The sequence below is a fragment of the Rhinopithecus roxellana genome, chromosome 21 (genome assembly GCF_007565055.1).
Source record: "Rhinopithecus roxellana isolate Shanxi Qingling chromosome 21, ASM756505v1, whole genome shotgun sequence".
In the NCBI taxonomy this organism is placed as follows: Eukaryota; Metazoa; Chordata; class Mammalia; order Primates; family Cercopithecidae; genus Rhinopithecus; species Rhinopithecus roxellana.
In genome coordinates, this window is record NC_044569.1 from 38,675,933 (window position 1) to 38,694,759 (window position 18,827).

At 41.0% G+C, this 18,827-nt stretch overlaps 1 protein-coding gene across 7 annotated transcripts in view; it reads left to right on the forward strand.

Moving 5' to 3' along the window:
* The first annotated feature begins 346 nt into the window (after positions 1-346).
* Positions 347-18,827, forward strand: part of ATP9B (ATPase phospholipid transporting 9B (putative)) — a 302,593-nt gene continuing 284,112 nt past the window's right edge. For 5 of the 7 annotated variants that reach the window (XR_004055661.1, XM_030925835.1, XM_030925836.1 and 2 more), the window contains exon 1: positions 466-595. Coding sequence is in view for 6 of the 7 variants with exons in the window: in XM_030925835.1 (XP_030781695.1) it covers positions 477-595 (119 nt within the window). In the remaining variant the exon portion in view is untranslated. Of the gene's footprint in view, positions 596-18,827 lie in introns of all 7 variants that reach the window. The other 2 variants (XM_030925838.1, XM_030925840.1) reach the window with 1 other exon arrangement.

Below are 18,827 nucleotides of genomic sequence, written 5' to 3' on the forward strand. Positions count from 1 at the left end.
TGCGAGGTCCTTCCACCCGCGGACCAGAGCGCGCCCGGCTGAACCATGACCCACGTGCGGTGCCTCCCGCGCTACCAGAAGACCAGCCCGCTGCGTACGCAAGCCCCGCCCCGCCGATCGGTGACGTCATCGGGCCCGTCACGCGGCGGGGGCGGGGCCTCAGAACGCGACGCCCCTCGCCCCAGGCTTAGCCGCTCGTGACGTCATCGCCCGGATTCCACCGCCTCCGCGCCGCGCTTTTGCCACCTGGGGCACGTCATCGTGCGCCGACGCCCAAAGGAGGGCGGGCCTAGCGGCGCCACGCCTTCCGCGTCGCGTCGCCGCCGCTCTTGACGTCATCGGACCTCGCCGCTTGGCGGAGGCGGGGAAGGCCCGCGGGCTGTGCCTCAGCAGGGGTTGGCGCTGAGGGGAGAGGGCGGGGAAAAGGTGGCGAATTGAGTGGAAAGCGGGAGGGGCGGGAAAGGGGCGGCCGGAACATGGCGGACCAAATCCCGCTCTACCAGGTGCGTAGCGCCGCGGCGGCCGCAGCCAACCGCAAACGCGCGGCCTACTACAGCGCCGCGGGGTCCGGGCCAGGAGCCGACCGGCACAGCAGGTAACCGAGGCGGGACCGGCGCCCGTCCCCCGCAGACGCGCCCCGGGGCCCCAGTCCAGCGCAGGAACCCGGAGCCGGGCGGGTCTGGGGTCCTACCGGCGCGCCCCATCTGTGCGCCGGGAGTCGGGAGTCTTGGGCGTTCTGGGCGCGCCGCAGCTGTGGCGTCCGCTGTGGTGAGGGCCGCGGGCAACTGCCGGAGCGAGCGTCTGCATCCCGGGACGCCTGGGCCGAGCGCAGGAGCCAGAACCGGAGCGGAGAACCGCGGTCCGGTGTTGAGGGGTGGCTGCTCTCCTAAAGTAAACGGGGATCAAAAGTCCTGATTTATGGGATAATTCAGAGTCTCCGAAACTTGTTTGTATAGCCGTATGAATTGTGAAGGTGACAGATGCAACTTTTAATTATATTGTTAAAAACACACTGCTTATTGAAATGACTTCTGTTCGACATTTCGGTATCTTTGCTAGGCGCACTTTTTACTTAAACACATATATACAAAGTGCTTTTTGTCGACACGTAATTTTGCCTTTAGAAAGGGAAATGGAGTATTGAGAACGGTTGACTTGTTTAGTGGGGCCACAGGTTAGCGGTAGAATTAGTGTACAGACCTTTCATACCCGAGATTAGATTTAACTCATATTTAACTTATTTCTCATTCAAAGAAAAGAAGAAAAATTTAAAAAATAAGTATTGCTTCTTACAGTTTTTGAAGTTTTATTCCAGAGGAATTGTAGAAAACATAATTTCACTCAATATGTAGTTGCTTCAGAATTTGAGTTTTTGAACAATTTTTGGTTTCGGCCATTTGAGAGACTGTAACATACAGCTCAGAGTACTTATCGGAATGTTATAACGCTGATTTGTGTGTTGATTTACCCACCAGCTGTTTGCTCTTGGGTAACTTAAACTCAAAGCCATGGTTTCCTCATCTGTAAAGTGCTGGATAATATTTTTTCTTACGGAATTATTGGAGATTACAGTAGAACATGTGTAAGGTGCCCTTTTTTCAGTGTTTGGTTGAAAGTGGGTTCTCTGGAACTACCATTTCTCCTTTCCTCCTTGGTGTTACCTATAGCAGTAGTTATGTTCATTATTTTAGGAGTTCATTATTTGGAAATGTGCCACCTGTTTCAAAATAGGTTTCCGTCACAGATTGAATCCGTTTTTGCCTCATGTACTTTGAAGCACTGTCATGTGGTGCACACACATTCAAGATTTTTTGTCTTCTCGGTGGATTGTTCCTTTCATGGTTAATGTTCCTCTGTGTCTGGTACCAAATTTTCTTTGCTCTGAAATCTTCTTTGTTAGATATTGATGTCGCCATTTATGCTTTTTTTGGATTAATGTTTGCGTGGTATTAGCTTTCAACTTACCTGTGTTGAATTTGAAGTGAGTTTCTTGTTGGATCTTATGATCCTATTTTTTATTGACTATGCCATTCTCTTTTGATTGGCATATTTACACCATTTACAGTTACAGTAATTATTGATATGTTAGAATATAAGTGTGCTATTTATTATCTGTGTTCTGTTTCTTCTGATTCTCATTGCTGTTTCTTTCTTTCTTTTTTTTTTTTTTTGCCACTTTTTGGGTTACTTGGACACTTTTGGTATCCGTATAGTGTGTTTGAGATTAGGTGTTTGTATAGTTTTCACAGTGCTTGATCTGGGTATTACAGTATACATGTGTGACTTATCACCATGTTGTATTGCTGTATTTCACCACTTCCAGTCAAGTGTGGAAACCCTTCTTTCAGTTAGGTCCTCACTTTAAATATCATGTCCTGGGTATCAGATGGTGTTACAGATGGTTGACACAGTTTTTGTGTCAGTTGTCAAATATGGTTTGTAAAACTCATGATGATAAGGATAGTGTATTGCACATACCACGTGCCCGTATTTCCCCTTTTTCTATTGTTCTTCCTTTTTTTTTTTTTTTTTTTTTTTTTGAGACAGAATCTTGCTCTTTTGTCCTGGCTGGAGTTAGTGATGTGATCATAGCTCATTACAGCCTTGACCTGTTGGGCCCAGGCAATCCACCCATGTAGCTGGGACTACAGGCACATACCACCATGCCTGGCTAATTACAAAAAATTTTTTAAGAGACAGGATCTTGCTATATTGCCCAGCTGGTCTCAAGTGATCCTCCTGTGTCATCCTCCCAGAGTGTTATGATTAAGGCGTGAGCCATGGCTGCTAGCCTGCCATTCTATTCTTAGCACTTGAAAAATCTTGTGCTGCTTCCTTCTTGCGTCCATGGTTTCTGATTAGGATGCTGCTGTCACTCAGATTGATGTTCCCCTGTAGATAATGTGTCATTTCTCTCTGGCTGCTTTCAAGTTTTTACTTTGTCTAGTTTTCAGAAGTTTAATTATGATGTGTCTTGTCATGGATTTTATGTTTGGTTTTTTGTTTTTTTTTTTTTTTTTTTTGGTCTTCGACTAAATTTAGGAGGTTTTTAGCCATTATTTCTTCAACTACTCTTTGTTGTTGTTGAAATAATGGAGAGTTGCTCCCACTCTCTTCTCTCCATTTGAATTTCCAATGTTAAGAAAGTTGGATCTTATGTTGGTGTTTCATAATTCCCTTAGGCTTTTTCCTTGTTTCTTTTCTCTGTGTTGTTCAGATTGTGTACATTCTATTAATCTGTTCTCAAGTTCCCTAATTCTTTACTCTGTTGTCTCCACTCTATTCTGTGAATGTTTTGGCTCTTGGTTTGACAGATGGTTTTCGATTGTCTCTTGGGTATTTTGTATATTAGGAGAATTTGGGTTCTATTTATATCTTTTATTTTGGCGTGCAGCCACCCTGTTTAGATTCAGCACATAGGTCCTGGACTACATTTGTGGCCTGTGGTTCTAAATGACATTTTAATTCTCAGAGCCTTTGTGCTGTGATCTTTGGTCTGCTTGGTTTATGTGGTATCACTGGGGCTCTTCCTGGTCTCTGTTGGTGCTGCGTGAGAGCGAAAGGTGGATTTTCCTAGGCCTGGTTTCTCTTGTTAAAAGATGGAAGTGTCAGATGCATGGGGATGAAGAGGCTTCTTTGGCTGGGCCCTGGCTGTGGCTGTATCCCATCCATATGGACCCAGTGGCTGCCCTGGTGTCTCTGGGTTGGAGAAGAGGAGTGTTAGCACCACTGTGGCAAAAGGGTTCCTGTGGCACAATCCCTCTTGCTGGTGACACCTTGATGCTCTGATGTCTTGGAGCAAGATCTTAGGTTATGGATAAAAAGGTTTTCTGGACTGGGCTCCTTATATGGTAGGGTTGCACCTGTTGGTGCTGCCTGGCTCTCCCTAATGAGAGAGAGGAGTCTCAGGCATGAGAGGCACAGAGCCTTGTTGGGCCAGCAGCTTGTAGTGTCAAGTTCCCCTTACTGCTCCTGCCCAGATGCCCCAGTATCCTTTGATGGGAGAGGGGAGTCTCAGGCCCCAATATCCCTTGGTGGGAGAGGGGAGTCTCAGGCCCCAGTATCCCTTGCTGGGAGAGGGGAGTCTCAGTAAGTCACTGCTGCCTTCTTACCTTCTTTCAGAACTCTCCTTTGATTGGCTCTTGCTTAATTACCAGGGTTTATAGTTGGACTTACTGGGGAGGAGCAGAGAAATGGGTCTGTGGCATTTTATCTGGACCAGAAGTTGTGCTTCTACATTATTTTCTGAAGTTGGGTTTTATTTTATCGTGGTAACATACGCATAGTTTAAAAAGTTAAGTGATGCTTTTGCAAGGCGTACAGTAAGATACTGTGACTCTACCTGTATGTTGGTAAGTATTATTTGGCTCTTGAAAAGAACATTTATTTTGCTCTTGTTAGGCGGAGTGTTCTGAAGTGTTGTTTATTTCCTTTTAGTTAATGGTCCTGTTGAGTTCGTCTTTCCTTGCAGCTTTGTTTATTCTCTTTTTTTCTCTTTTCTTTTTTTTGACATGGTCTCAGTCTGTTACCCGGGCTAGAGTGCAGTGGCATGATCATGGCTCAATACAGCCTCGACCTTTTGGGCTCAAGCCATCCTCCTGCTTCAGCCTCCAGAGTAGCTGGGATTGTAGGCACATGCCAACATGCCCAACTGATTAAAAAAGTTTTTTTTTGTAGAGATGGGGTTCCACTGGACTTGAACTCCTGGGTTCAGTGATTGCCTTCTGTCGGCCTTCCAAAGCGCTGGGATTACAAGCATGAGACAGTGCACCCTGCCTCTTTTTAGAGTTTTATCAATTTTTGTTTGGCATATTTTGTAGGTCTATTGTTTGGTGCATACACGTTTGCGATTCCTGTGTGTTCTTGACGGATTGACACTTTTATCATTACGTAGTTCACCTGTGTGTCTCTGGTAATTTTTCTGCTCTGAAATCTACTTTATCTGACACTAATATAGCCACCTCTGCTTTCCTTCAATTAATGTTTGCATGGTATATAATTTTCCATCCTTTCACTCTCAGGTAACTTATATTTGAAGTGAGTTTCTGGTAGTTGTCACACAGTTGGTTCTTTTTTTACCCACTGCCATTGTCTGTCTTTTGATTGATGTATTTAGAGGGTTTATGTTCAGCATAATGTTTGATAATGCCATTTTACTTTTTGCTTTCTGTGTTTGTTTCTCTTTTCTTTTTCCTGCCTTATGGGTTATGCGTCAACATGTTTTAGAATTCTGCTTTATCTATAGTGTTCCTCAGTGTATTTCTTTGTATAGATATTACTTAGTGGTAGCTCCAGGAATTACATTATGTATACATAACTCATTGCAGTGTACTGTTGGTATTTGAACAGTTGTTGGGTGAAGTGTAAGAGCTTCGCCTCTTTAAATCCCTTTATCCTCCCGTTGGTAATATAATACTCATGTAAAAGTACATGTAGATTTTACATACATAAAAGTATATAAATATTTCCCTTATATACAATTAGAACCCCATATCAGACAATGTTATAATTTTTGCTTTATCTCTCTAACAATCTAGAATATTGAAGAGGCAAAGGAAAGCCTATGATATTGACCTACCCTTTTTGCCCTGTTTTCTTATTTCCTGATAGTTCACAATTTCTCATTTTTGTTCTATTTCAGTAATTCTCTGTTCTCTTATGGTAAGTCTACTGGAAGCAAATTCTGTTCGTTTTCCTTCATCTGAAGATGCTTGTATTTCTCCTTCATTCCTGAAGGATAATTTCACCAGATACAGAATTTGGAGTTGACAGTTCTTTTCTTTCAGCGCTTGAAAAATGTTATTATGCCACTTCTTTCTGGTCTCCGTGCTTTCTGATGAGAAATCTGATATCATTTGAGTTATTTTTCCTTTTGAGATAGGTGTCACTTTTCTCTTACTACTTTCAAGCATTTTTTTTAGTCTTTAGTTTTTAGTCGTTTTGACTATTCTGGGTGTTGGTATGAATTTCTTCAGGATTACCCTGTTTGGGGTTTGCTTAGCATCCTGATTCTTTAAGTTTGTATCTTTTGTCAGATCTGAGAAGTTTGCAGCCATTCTTTGAGTGCTTTTTGAGCTCTACTCTCCATCTCTTCTTTTACCCTGGTGACACCTTGTGAAATCTTGTTGTCCCGTTGGGTCCTGAGTTTCTACTCATTTTTTCTAAGTCCATTTCCTGTTCATCTTGGGCAGTTTCTATTGTTTTGTCTTAAAGTTCACTGATTTTTTTCCCCATTTTTAAAATTTTACTGTTGAGCCCATCCATTAAGGTTTTTAGTTTCAGAATTTCCAGTTGATTCTTCTTCATACTAGCAGTGTCTCTTCTGAGACTTTATATTTTTTTCATTTGTTTCAAGTGTGTTCATAATTGTCCATTGAGACATTTTTATGATATGTGTTTAAAAATCCTTGTTAGATAATTTCAGTGTCTGTGTTGTTTTGATGTTGACATCTATTGATTCTCTTTTCTCATTTGAGTTGAAATTTTTCTGGTTTTGGGGATAATGAGTGATTTTCCAGTATAGCCTAGACATTTTGTTATGAGATTTGGGATCTTATTTAAATCTTTTGCTTATCGGGCCTGGTGGTAGTGGTAGTGGAATGTGGGGGTTACTGCCAGAAGGGGGTGAAGAGCCAGGTTCCCTTCACAGCCCCTTTTGACATCTGGAAAGGGAAGGTGCCATGTGACTGCTGGCTCCCCAGTGGTCTCTGCTAGCACCACCTTGGCTGGGAAGGGGAGGAGTGCCTGGTTACTGCATGCCTGTGGCCTCCACTGACATTGCATGGGTGGTGTTACCTTTTAGAAGGTGGTTAGATTTTCCACTTTTCACTAGGCCTCCTCTGACAGTGATAGAGATGGGTAGGAGTGCTTTATTACTGCCAGTTGGGGGTATTAAATAAAATGTACCAGAGGCCATTATTTCAGACTAAGCTCCTGCCCTAGGCCAAGCAGACCAGAACAAACCAGAATGGAGTCACTTGTGCTAGGTGCCACAATCAAACTAAATTAAAAACAGACCAATTTCCCCCCAAACAAGAGATTCACAGCAACCAGTCATAAGGGGGCCAAACTGAGCCAGCATAAGAGAGTCCTCTCTACCCTGTAAGGAAAGTAACTTTGAAATGCCCAATCTGTATTTTGTTCCCTGAATCTACTTTCTGCAGCCTTTTCTGGCTGCCAAGTTTACTTCTGCTGCTCAGCTGATCTGAGTATCTTTCTATTTCATAGATGAAATACTGCCTGATTTGCTAATAAAAGCCAGTTTGATCTTTAAACTAAAGTTTTTGAAACTTTAACAGGGATGAGCGTCTGGCACCCTTGTGCATGTACCCTACAATGACTGCCAGGCCTGGATGGATGTCTCCACTCCCCACTTGGTCTGCCCTGACACCATCTGGGCAGTGGGGAGAGTATCTTCTTACAGCTGGGCAGTGTGGGAGTCCAGGCTTCACTCACTCTTTGCTGTTTCAGTGTGGGTGAGGCTGTGCTTTTTCTGTCATCTTTGGATGGGATATTCCTATCAAAATTTTTGGTTCTGCTAGGCTGCCCGTTTCCTAGTCCTTTGGCTAGAAAGACCAGACTTTTCTTGGGGACTTTTTTGGTCTGTGTCTATTACTTTTCTGGTTGCCAACTCTCTAGTACACAACATGGGCACGAGACCAAAAGGGAATACTGGAAACTCACTGATGTCTTGTTCTCTGAGTCCAAGGACCTTACTGGTCTGCCCTCTTCTCTCCACCTTTTGATGTTTAATGTGCAGAGTTTTTATCTGTGTTTAGTGGGAAGAATAGGGAGTAGCACATTTACTCTATCTTGCTCTAGAACTGGAAGGAAGGAGCATTTTACATTTTTTCTTTTTTCTTCTTTTTATGTACTCTTTTTTATTTTAAAATTGCTTCATTTACTCATTTTAACAGCTTTTTTGATACAGTTTATATACATACAAGTTACCCTACTTAAAGTGTATAGTTCAGTGTTTTTTTTTTTTTTTTTATGCTTTAAGTTCTGGGATACATGTGCAGAATGTGCAGGTTTGTTACATAGGTATACACATGTCATGGTGATTTGCTGCACCTGTCAACCCATCATCTACATTAGGTATTTCTCCTAATGCTATCCCTCACCTAGCCCCTAACCCCCTGTCAGGCCCTGGTGTGTGTTGTTCCCCTCCCTGTGTCCATGTGTTCTCATTGTTCAGCTCCCATTTATGAGTGAGAACATGCGGTGTTTGGTTTTCTGTTCCTGTGTTAGTTTGCTGAGAGTAATAGTTTCCAGCTTCATCCTTGTCACCACAAAGGACATGAACTCGTCCTTTTTTTATGGCCGCATAGTATTCCATGGTGTGTTTGTGCCACATTTTCTTTATCCAATCTATCATTGATGGGCATTTGGGTTGGTTCCAAGTCTTTGCTATTGTGAATAGTGCTCCAATAAACATACATATGCATGTGTCTTTATAGTAGAATGATTTATAATCCTTTCGGTGTATACCCAGTAATGGGATGGCTGGGTCAAATGGTATTTCTAGTTCTAGATCCTTGAGAAATTGCCACACAGTCTTCCACAATGGTTGAACTAATTTAGACTCCCACCAACAGTATAAAAGCATTTCCATTTCTCCACATTCTCTCCAGCATCTGTAGTTTCCTGACTTTTTAGCGATTGCCATTCTAACTGGTGTGAGATGGTATCTCCTTGTGGTTTTGATTTGCATTTCTCTGATGAGCTTTTTTTCATATGTTTGTTGGCCGCATAAATATCTTCATTTGAAAAGTGTCTGTTCATATCCTTCGTCTGCTTTTTGATGGGATTGGTTTGTTTTTTTTTTTTATTGTAAATTTAAGTTCCTTGTAGATTCTGGATATTAGCCCTTTGTCAGATGGATAGATGACAAAAATTTTCTCCCATTCTGTAGGTTGCCTGTTCACTCTGATGGTCGTTTCTTTTGCTGTGCAGAAGCTCTTTAGTTTAATTAGATCCCATTTGGCAATTTTGGCTTTTGTTGCCGTTGCTTTTGGTGTTTTAGTCGTGAAGTCTTTGCCCATGCCTATGTCCTGAATGGTATTGCCTAGGTTTTCTTTTAGGGTTTTTATAGTTTGAGGTCTTACATTTAAGTCTTTAATCCACTTTGAGTTAATTTTCGTATAAGGTATAAGGAAGGGGTCCAGTTTGTTTTCTGCGTATGGCTAGCCAGTTTTCCCAACACCATTTGTTAAATAGGGAATCCTTTCCCCATTGCTTGTTTTTGTCAGGTTTGTCAAAGATCAGATGGTTGTAGATGTGTGGCATTACTTCTGAGGCCTCTGTTCTGTTCCATTGGTCTGTATATCTGTTTTGGTACCAGTACCATGCTGTTTTGGTTACTATAGCCTTGTAGTATAGTTGAAGTCAGGTAGCATGATGCCTCCAGCTTTGTTCTTTTTGCTTAGGATTGTCTTGGCTATGTGGGCTCTTTTTTGGTTCCGTATGAAATTTAAAGTAGTTTTTTTCTAATTCTGTGAAGAAAGTCAGTGGTAGTTTGATCGGGATAGCATTGAATCTATAAATTACTTTGGGCAGTATGGCCATTTTCACAATATTGATTCTTCCTATCCGTGAGCATGGAATGTTTTCCATTTGTTTGTGTCCTCTCTTATTTCCTTGAGCAGTGGTTTGTAGTTCTTCTTGAAGAAGTCCTTCACATCCCATGTAAGTTGTATTCCTAGTTATTTTATTCTCTTTGTAGCAGTTGTGAATGGGAATTCACTCATGATTTGGCTCTCTGTTTGTCTATTATTGGTGTATAGGAATGCCTGTGATTTTTGCACATTCGTTTTGTATCCTGAGACTTTGGTGAAGTTGCTTATCAGCTTAAGCAGATTTTGGGTTTTCCAAGTATACAATCCTATCTGCAAACAGAAGCAATTAGACTTCCTCTTTCCCTATTTGAATACCCTTTATTTATTTCTCTTGCCTGATTGCCCTGGCCAGGACTTCCAATACTATGTTGAATAGGAGTGGTGAGAGAGGGCATCCTTGTCTTGTGCCAGTTTTCAGAGGGAATGCTTCCAGCTTTGGCCCATTCAGTATGATATTGGCTGTGGGTGTCTCATAAATAGCTCGTATTATTTTGAGATACATTCCATCAATACCTTCTTTATTGAGAGTTTTTAGCATGAAGTGGTGTTGAATTTTATCAAAGGCCTTTTCTGCATCTATTGAGATAATCATGTGGTTTTTGTCATTGGTTCTGTTTATGTGATGGATTACGTTTATTGATTTGTGGATGTTGAACCAGCCTTGCATCCCAGGGATGAAGCTGACTTGGTCGTGGTGGATAAACTTTTTGATGTGCTGCTGGATTTGGTTTGCCAGTATTTTATTGAGGATTTTTCACATCGATGTTCATCAGGGATATTGGCCTGAAATTTTCTTTTTTTGTTGTGTCTCTGCCAGGTTTTGGTATCAGGATGATGATGGCCTCATAAAATGAGTTAGGGAGGAGTCCCTCTTTTTCTGTTCTTTGGAATAGTTTCAGAAGGAATGGTACCAGCTCGTCTTTGTACTTCTGATAGAATTCGACTGTGAATCTGTCTGGTCGTGGGCTTTTTTTGGTTGGTAGGCTATTACTGCCTCAATTTCAGAACTTGTTATCGGTCTATTCAGGGATTTGACTTCTTCCTGGTTTAGTCTTGGGAGGGTGTATGTGTCCAGGAATTTATCCATTTCTTCTAGATTTTCTAGTTTATTTGCATAGAGGTGTTTATAGTATTCCCTGATGGTAGTTTGTATTTCTGTGGGGTCAGTGGTGATATCCCCTTTATCATTTTTTATTGTGTCTGATTCTTCTCTCTTTACTTCTTTATTATTCTGGCTAGTGGTCTGTCTTGTTAATCTTTTAAAAAAACCGGCTCCTGGATATTCATTATTATATCCAGCCAAACTAAAGTGAAGGAGATATAGACACGAAAAACCCTTCAAAGAAAAGGGTTTGAAGGGTTTTTCGTGTCTATCTCCTTCAGTTTAGTTGGGCCGGATATACAATTCTGGGTTGAAAATTCTTTTATTTAAGAATGTTGAATATTGGACCTCACTCTCTTCTGGCTTGTAGGATTTCTGCAGAGAGATCTGCTGTTAGTCTGATGGGCTTCCCTTTGTGGGTAACCCGACCTTTCTTTCTGGCTGCCCTTAACATTTTTTCCTTCATTTCAGCCTTGTTGAATCTGACGATTATGTCTTGGGGTTGCTCTTCTCAAGGAGTATCTTTGTGGTGGTCTCTGTATTTCCTGAATTTGAATTTTGGCCTGTCTTGCTAGGTTGGGGAAGTTCTCCTGGATAATATCCTGAAGAGTGTTTTCCGACTTGGTTCCATGCTCCCCATTACCTTCAGGTACACCAATCAAACGTAGGTCTGGTCTTTTCACATAGTCCCATGTTTCTTGGAGGCTTTGTTCATTCTGTTTCATTCATTTTTCTCTGATCTTGTCTTCACGCTTTATTTCATTAAATTGATTATCAGTCTCTGATATCCTTTCTTCCGTTTGATTTGGCTGTTGATACTTGTGTATGCTTCATGAAGTTCTCGTGCTGTGTTTTTCAGCTCCGTCAGGTCATTTATGTTTTTCTCTATACTGGTTATTCTAGTTAGCAATTCCTCTAACCTTTTTTCAAGTTCTTAGCTTCCTTGCATTGGGTTAGAACATGCTCCTTTGGCTCGGAGGAGTTTGTTATTACCCACCGTCTGAAGCCTACTTTTGTCAGTTCATCAAATTCATTCTCCGTCCAGTTTTGTCCCCGTGCTGGTGAGGAGTTGTGATCCTTTGGAGGAGAAGAGGCATTCTGGTTTTAGGAATTACCAGCATTTTTGTGCGGGTTTTTCCTCATCTTCGTAGATTTATCTACCTTTGGTCTTTGATGCTGGTGTCCTTCGGATTGAGTGTTTGTGTGGATGTCCTTTTTGTTGATGTTGATGCAATTTCTTTGTTTGTTAGTTTTACTTCTAACAGTCAGGCTCCTCTGCTGCAGGTCTGCTGGAGTTTGCTGGAGATCCATTCCAGATCCTGTTTACCTGGGTTTCACCAGCGGAGGTTGCAGAACAGCAAAGATTTCTGTCTGTTGCTTCCCTTGGAAGCTTTGTCTTAGAGGGGCACCTGCCAGATGCCACCTGGAGCTCTTCTGTATGAGGTGTCTGTTGACCCCTGCTAGGAAGTGTCTCCCAGTCAGGATACACGGCGGTCAGGGACCCACTTGAGGAGGCAATCTGTCCCTCAGCAGAGCTCAAGCGCTGTGCTGGGAGATACGCTGCTCTCTTCAGAGTTGGCAGACAGGAGCATTTAAGTCTGCTGAGGCTGTGCCCACAACCTGCCCTTCCCCTTAGTGCTCTGTCCCAGGAAGATGGGAGTTTTATCTATAAGCCCCTGACTGGGGCAGCTGCCTTTCTTTCAGAGATGGCCTACCCAGAGCGGAAGAATCTAGAGAGGCAGTCTGGCTGCAGTGGCTTTGCTGAGCCCTGATGGCGGCTTTGTTTACATTGTGAGGGGAAAACCACCTACTCAAGCCTCAGTAATGGCAGGCGCCCCTTGCCCCACCAAGCTCGGGCATCCCAGGTTGACGTCAGACTGCTGTGCTGGCAGTGAGCATTTCAAGCCAATGAATCTTAGCTTGCTGGGCTCCGTGGGGGTGGGATCCACTGAGGTAGACCACTTGGCTCCCTGGCTTCAGCCTTTCCAGGAGAGTGAACGCTTCTGTCTTGTTGGCATTCCAGGTGCCATGGGGTATGAAAAAAGACTCCTGCAGCTAGCTCGGTGTCTGCCCAAATGGCTGCCCAGTTTTGTGCTTGAAACGCAGGGCCCTGGTGGTGTAGGCACCCAAAGGAATCTCCTGGTCTGAGGGTTACAGAGACCGTGGGGAGAGCGTAGTATTTGGACCAAAATGCACTGTTTCTCACAGCACAGTCCTTCAGGTCTTCCCTTGACTAGGGGTGGGAGTTTGCCTGACCCCTTGCGCTTCCCGGGTGAAGCAACACCCCTCTTTGCTTTAGCTTGCCCTCCGTGGGCTGCACCCACTGTCTCCCCAGTCCCAGTGAGATGAGCTGGGTACCTGAGTTGGAAATGCAGAAATCACTTGCCTTCTGCCTTGATCTCACTGGGAACTGCAGACCAGAGCTATTCCTATTCAAGCATTTTTTTTTTTTTTTTTTTTTTTTGAGAGGGAGTCTTGCTCTGTTGCTAGGCAGGAGTACAGTGGCATGATCTCGGCTCACTGCAACCTTTGCCTCCCAGGTTCAAGCGATTCCCCTGCCTTAGCCTCCTGAGTAGCTGCGACTACAGGCTCGTGCCACCGTGCCTGGCTAGTTTTTTTTTTGTTTTAGTAGAGGCAGGCTTTCACCATGTTGGCCAGGATGATCTCCATCTCCGGATCTCATGATCCACCCACCTCGGCCTCCCAAAGTGCTGCGATTACAGGCGTGAGCCACTGCGCCCAGCCCAGTGTTTTTTAGAATATTTATAGATAAATGTAACCATCACCAAAGTCAATGTTTGAACATGTTCATCATGTCCAAAAAAAACCTCGTACCCTGGAGCTACCACCCTCATCCTGTCATTTTCCATTCCACTTATCCCCCAACCTCCTATCTATAGAGTTTTTTCATTGTGGTAAAATACAGGTAATTTAAAATTTACCATTTTAACTATTTGTAACAAGTCACTAATTTCACAATGGTACACATTTCCCAAAATAGAAATATTAGAACATAACGATTTTGCTATAAACTTTATTCACTTCCCAATTTAAATTTTGGAAAGTGTGTGCTATAGAATAGAAGTAAAGAAAAAAAAAAAAAAAGAAATGTAAGTTAGTGTATTGTCTTAATTTACCAGAAGCAGAATTTTACTTTGTGTAGCCTAGATATCCACATTGGCAGTTGAAAACGAAATAGTTATTAGAAAAACAGCTTTCATAGGAGCTTTACTTCGCTTTGTGAGCTTTGAAAGTTTCCTTCCTTGACCATATGAAAATGACATTTTGTTCTTATGTATAAAGAATTGTAGTTACTGTATTTTAGAAGTTCTCAGGTTTTCCTTGAAGTGGAATTATTTTTATTTCATTATAATCATACTACTTTAGAACACAGTATATTTAAAAGATAATGTTGGTTGGTTGTTAAAATGTATAAAAATTTTCATGATTGGGCTTATATTTTATAAAAATTTCCAAGGGAAGAATTAGATGTGATTTGAGTATGATGTTAGTCCATTTTTGCATTGCTATAAAGAAATATAATACTTGAGGCCGGGTAATTTACACACAAAAATAAAAGAGAGAGAGATTTAATTGGCTCATGCTTCTGTAAGCTTTTCAGGAAGCATGGTGCTGGCATCTGCTTCTGGGGAGGCCTCAGGAAGTATACAATCATGGTGGAAGGTATTGGGGAGCCAGCATGTCACATGACAAAAGGGAGCAAGAGAGAATGGGAGGTCCCAGACTCTTATAAACAACCAGATCTCACGTGAACTAAGTGAGAACTCACTTATCAATCACCATGGGGATTCATGAGGGGACCACCCCTACCCCATGATTCAGTATCTCCCACTAGGCCCCACCTCTGACATTGGGGATCACATTTCAACATGAAATTTGCAAGGGACACACATCCAAACCGTATCATATGGTTAAGGAAGATTGAAACATTCAATAGCACATTGCCTTTATTATCATTGAGGATGAGGATGTTACTGTTTTCATGTGTCATTAAGTAAACAAAATGATGTGTATCACACGTAGTAGCTCATAGTTCACTGGGAATGCAATTACTTGTTAAGTCTGTTTTCTACAAAGTCATGTGAGACATTGATTTCTCCTTCGCATTGTTAACATCTGGGTGAAAATAAGGTATTTGTTAAATTGGTGTTTCCCATTTTTGCGTTTTAAGTGATGGTGGTGTCATTCAAATTATCTTTGCAGTTAAATGAAGAATGAATGACACTAAGCATTGTTTTGTTTATCCATGTCCGTTATTAGTTTTTCTTTGCTTTTGCCAGCAGTGTGACTACTGGCCCTGCCCAGAGGCATTTGCAATCTTCTAATAGTTAAGTTTTAGCATTGAAAGATACTGGTGTTAAGAACAGATGTCTATTGTCTGATTATTGGTAAAATATTAGTGTTTCTTGGTAGAAGCAACACAATTTTTTTTAATGTTAGATTTCTCATTCTGAGAGTCTATACACAATTTTCTATGAATAATAAAACTTTGATAATTATGATAGTCTAATATTTTACTAGTTGTAAAAATGAAACTTCTTTTGCTGTGATGGTTCACAATTGAAATGCCTTTTTTTTTTTTTTTTTTTTAAAGGCATAGTACTAATTCTTAAGACAGTATTTATCTAATTGTCCAGTCCCAGGATTCGTTGAAATCAGAGACATTTTCTTAGGGGTCCTATAGAAGTTTCCTTTAAAAGGTCTATGTAGGCCGGGCGCGGTGGCTAACACCTGTAATCTCAGCACTTTCGGAGTCTGAGGTGGGCGGATCACCTGAGGTCAGGAGTTTGAGACCAGCCTGGCCAAGGTGGTGAAACCCTGTCTCTACTAAAAATGTAAAAATTAGCTGGATGTGATGGCGAGCACCTGTAATCCCAGCTACTTGGGAAGCCAAGGCAGAAGAATCGCTTGAACCTGGGAGTCTGAGGTTACAGTGAGCTGAGATTGCACCTCTGCACTCTAGCCTGGGAGACAGAGCAAGACTCTATTTCCAAAAAAAAAAAAAAAAAAAAAAAAAAGAAGTAAAAATAAAATAATCTCAAGTTTAAAAAATTATTTACACTTGCCAGAATAGAAATGTTTTACTTCTTTATTTATTTTTTACACCTAATAGTATTAGCCTGAAGACAGAGTTGATAATAGGGAACATCACAATTTTAGGTAACTGAAGTATGTATCCTGAGCTAATTGGCTATATAGCTTCAAATTTCTGGGTTTGCATTTACATAACATTGGATATTGTACCATTAACTCTAATTCAGAAGTTTTTCTCAGTTTATGTATAGCAGTGTTATTTCAATAAATTGGTGTTCAGTTTTCTTGTAGAACATTTTAGAAATCATTAGCTCCAAGGTTACTGTATATATAATTCCCATGGGGGAAATGACATCTCAGCTTAGGGGACTATTTCCATGTTCCTTTTGCTGCATTTTGCTACTAAAGTCAAGGCATATTTTTCAGGCAGCCATCCCTTTAATTTTATTCATTTATCTGCTGGCTTATTTATTTATTTTAACACCTTACCCTTTGTCTTAGTCCATTTTGTGGTGCTGTAACAGAATATCTGAAACTAGATAATTTATAAAGAACAGAAATTTATTTCTCACACTTCTGGAGGCTAGAAGTCCAAAATCAAGGTATTGACATCTGGTGAGACCTTCTTGCTGTGTCCTCACATGGGGGAGGATGGGAGGGCAAGAGAGGAAGAATGTGGTTTCCTCACATGGCAGAAGAGCAGGATAGAGCGAACCCATTGCAATATGCCCTCTTTATGATGGCATTAATGCATCATGAGGGTGGAACTATTGTAGCCTAAATGCTTCCCATTAGGCACTATCTCCTAAGACTGTTGCATTGAGGATGAAGCTTCCAACACATGAATTTGGAGGGGACAAAAACATTTCAACCATAGCACCATTTGTCTCCTTTGCTGCTATAGAGGGGAGAGTCCCAATTTCTCATTAGTTTATGCAGCTTTGCTGCTTACTAATGACTTATCAATGATAGTTCAACCTTGTAGTTGTATTTGATGAAGGAAATATGCACATTTCTTTATAGCACTTAGTTTTTTTGCTTTGTTTTTCTACTTTACTGACATGCAGGCAAAGGGGGAGTGTTTATTTTTAAAGAAGCTTTGAGCATTAGACATGTTTTAAATATATTTCTTTAATATCGATTGGCTTCTAAGAAGTGTTTCTCATCGAAATGGAAACAATAAGGCTATTAGATATTTAAGATAAAATGTAAGTTTTTAAGCTAGTTATTGTATTGATTTACTTTTACTTAGATACATGTAAATTATGTGCCTTCCAGTACTTGCGAGTTGAGAGTTCCTAATTTTTTTTTTTTTTTAAACCTTTGGCTGCAGTTCAGATAGCTGTCCTTGTTTCTTACCATGGCAGTGCTCTTGGGTTTGGTATCATCCATTCTGTCGTCTTTGTTCATAGTTGTTTTTACTCATTTTAAAAGTATGTTCCCAGAATTATACTTAATTGCTGGAAACGTTGATTTTTCTTGAGTGACAAACCAATTAAGTGTGTATGACACCAGGCAACAAAGACACTTAAGATTCTGCACTTTTCCTGTCTCTGAAAAAATCCATTATTCATCATCTTACTGTTTTTAAATACTGAGGTAAAATTTTCAATACAATAGGAAAATTGTCTTGGAAATGGAATAAATTGCCTGCCAGTTCAAAGGCTCCATTTCTGGAGTTGAGGTTACAAAACATGATGTTGCTTGTATTCCTTATCTTTCAGAACTTGTTGTGCTGAGTTTCCTGCATTAAACTTGATAAGATTGTGACTTTTACTAAAATAAGACATAACTGTTGAAATAATGAAAAAGACCAAAAGTCTCATTTTGTGTATTATATTACGGTATATTTATGTGGTGTTTTGAATTTTATTCGCATTTTGTATAAATATTCATTTTCTAGTTGACTGTTTTAAAAGAAGCAATCTCATACAGAGAAGAAAAAAATGACATTTTAAGGGAAGCATATTATTAATGTTTTAGGTCTGTTACTTCACAGATCATGTAATTTTTTGCCTAAATTATAATGAAACTTGTATGTTGTAAGGATGTTCTGTGATGCTGTCAATAGTGGTTGGAGTTGTGTATAAAAGATTATCTGGAGACACTTCAGCAAGTAGCATTTGGATTGGTAGAGTAGGGTGTTTAAAAGAGGGGTGAAAAGAAGTGACTACCATTTCTCCTAACACATTTCCTTTCAACAAAGTTCTTCTCCGTGATTATTTTTAGTGACAATATTCTGATTCCATTGTATATTTCACCAGTTGTTTATTCATGGATAGTGTGCTTTTTGCCGTGTTTCCTTGGGTCTTTTTCAACATCACAGCACAGTGGTGGTTACCTTTGTAGAGAAATACTGAACACATTTTAAATTTCCATGGGATAATGAGAAACCCTGGTTAAAGTTTATTTACATTACAGAAATAAAAAGCTTTCAATGCATCTTCAAAAATTGTTCTCCACTTTTACCAGCGATTACGAGTGCCTGTTTATCCAAGACTGTTGGCCATATTGAATGTTAAGAATTCTTTTTTACATTTGGTAAGCAAGACATGGTCTCTTCTTGTTTGAATTTGCATATTTAAAAGTCCTCTGTGAAGGCATAAGAATGATGCAATGGACTTCGGGGATGCAGGGGGAAAGGTTGGGAAGGGGGTGAGGGATAAAAGACTACAAATTGAGTTCATTGTATACTGCTCGGGAGATGGGTGCAGCAAAATCTCACAAATCACTACTAAAGAACTTATGTAACTAAATACCACCTGTTCCCCAAAAGCCTATGGAAATAAAAAATTATAAAAAAATAAAAGTCCTTTGTGAAAACAAAAGTTATTCCAGGTTTAAAACCTTTCAATAACTTTCCATTGCACTTACAGTTAAACCCCTTCCTGATGCTTGGCCTGCACTGTGTCCCTTGTTCCTACCCATCTCTTCAGCTGCTTCTGGTGTCCTGCTCCCCTTGGCCCGCTGTGCACGTGTCCTGCTGGCTTTGTGTTGTGGCTCTCTACAAGGTCTCTGCACTAGTTGGCCAGTCTTCCTAGGCCTTCAGGGAT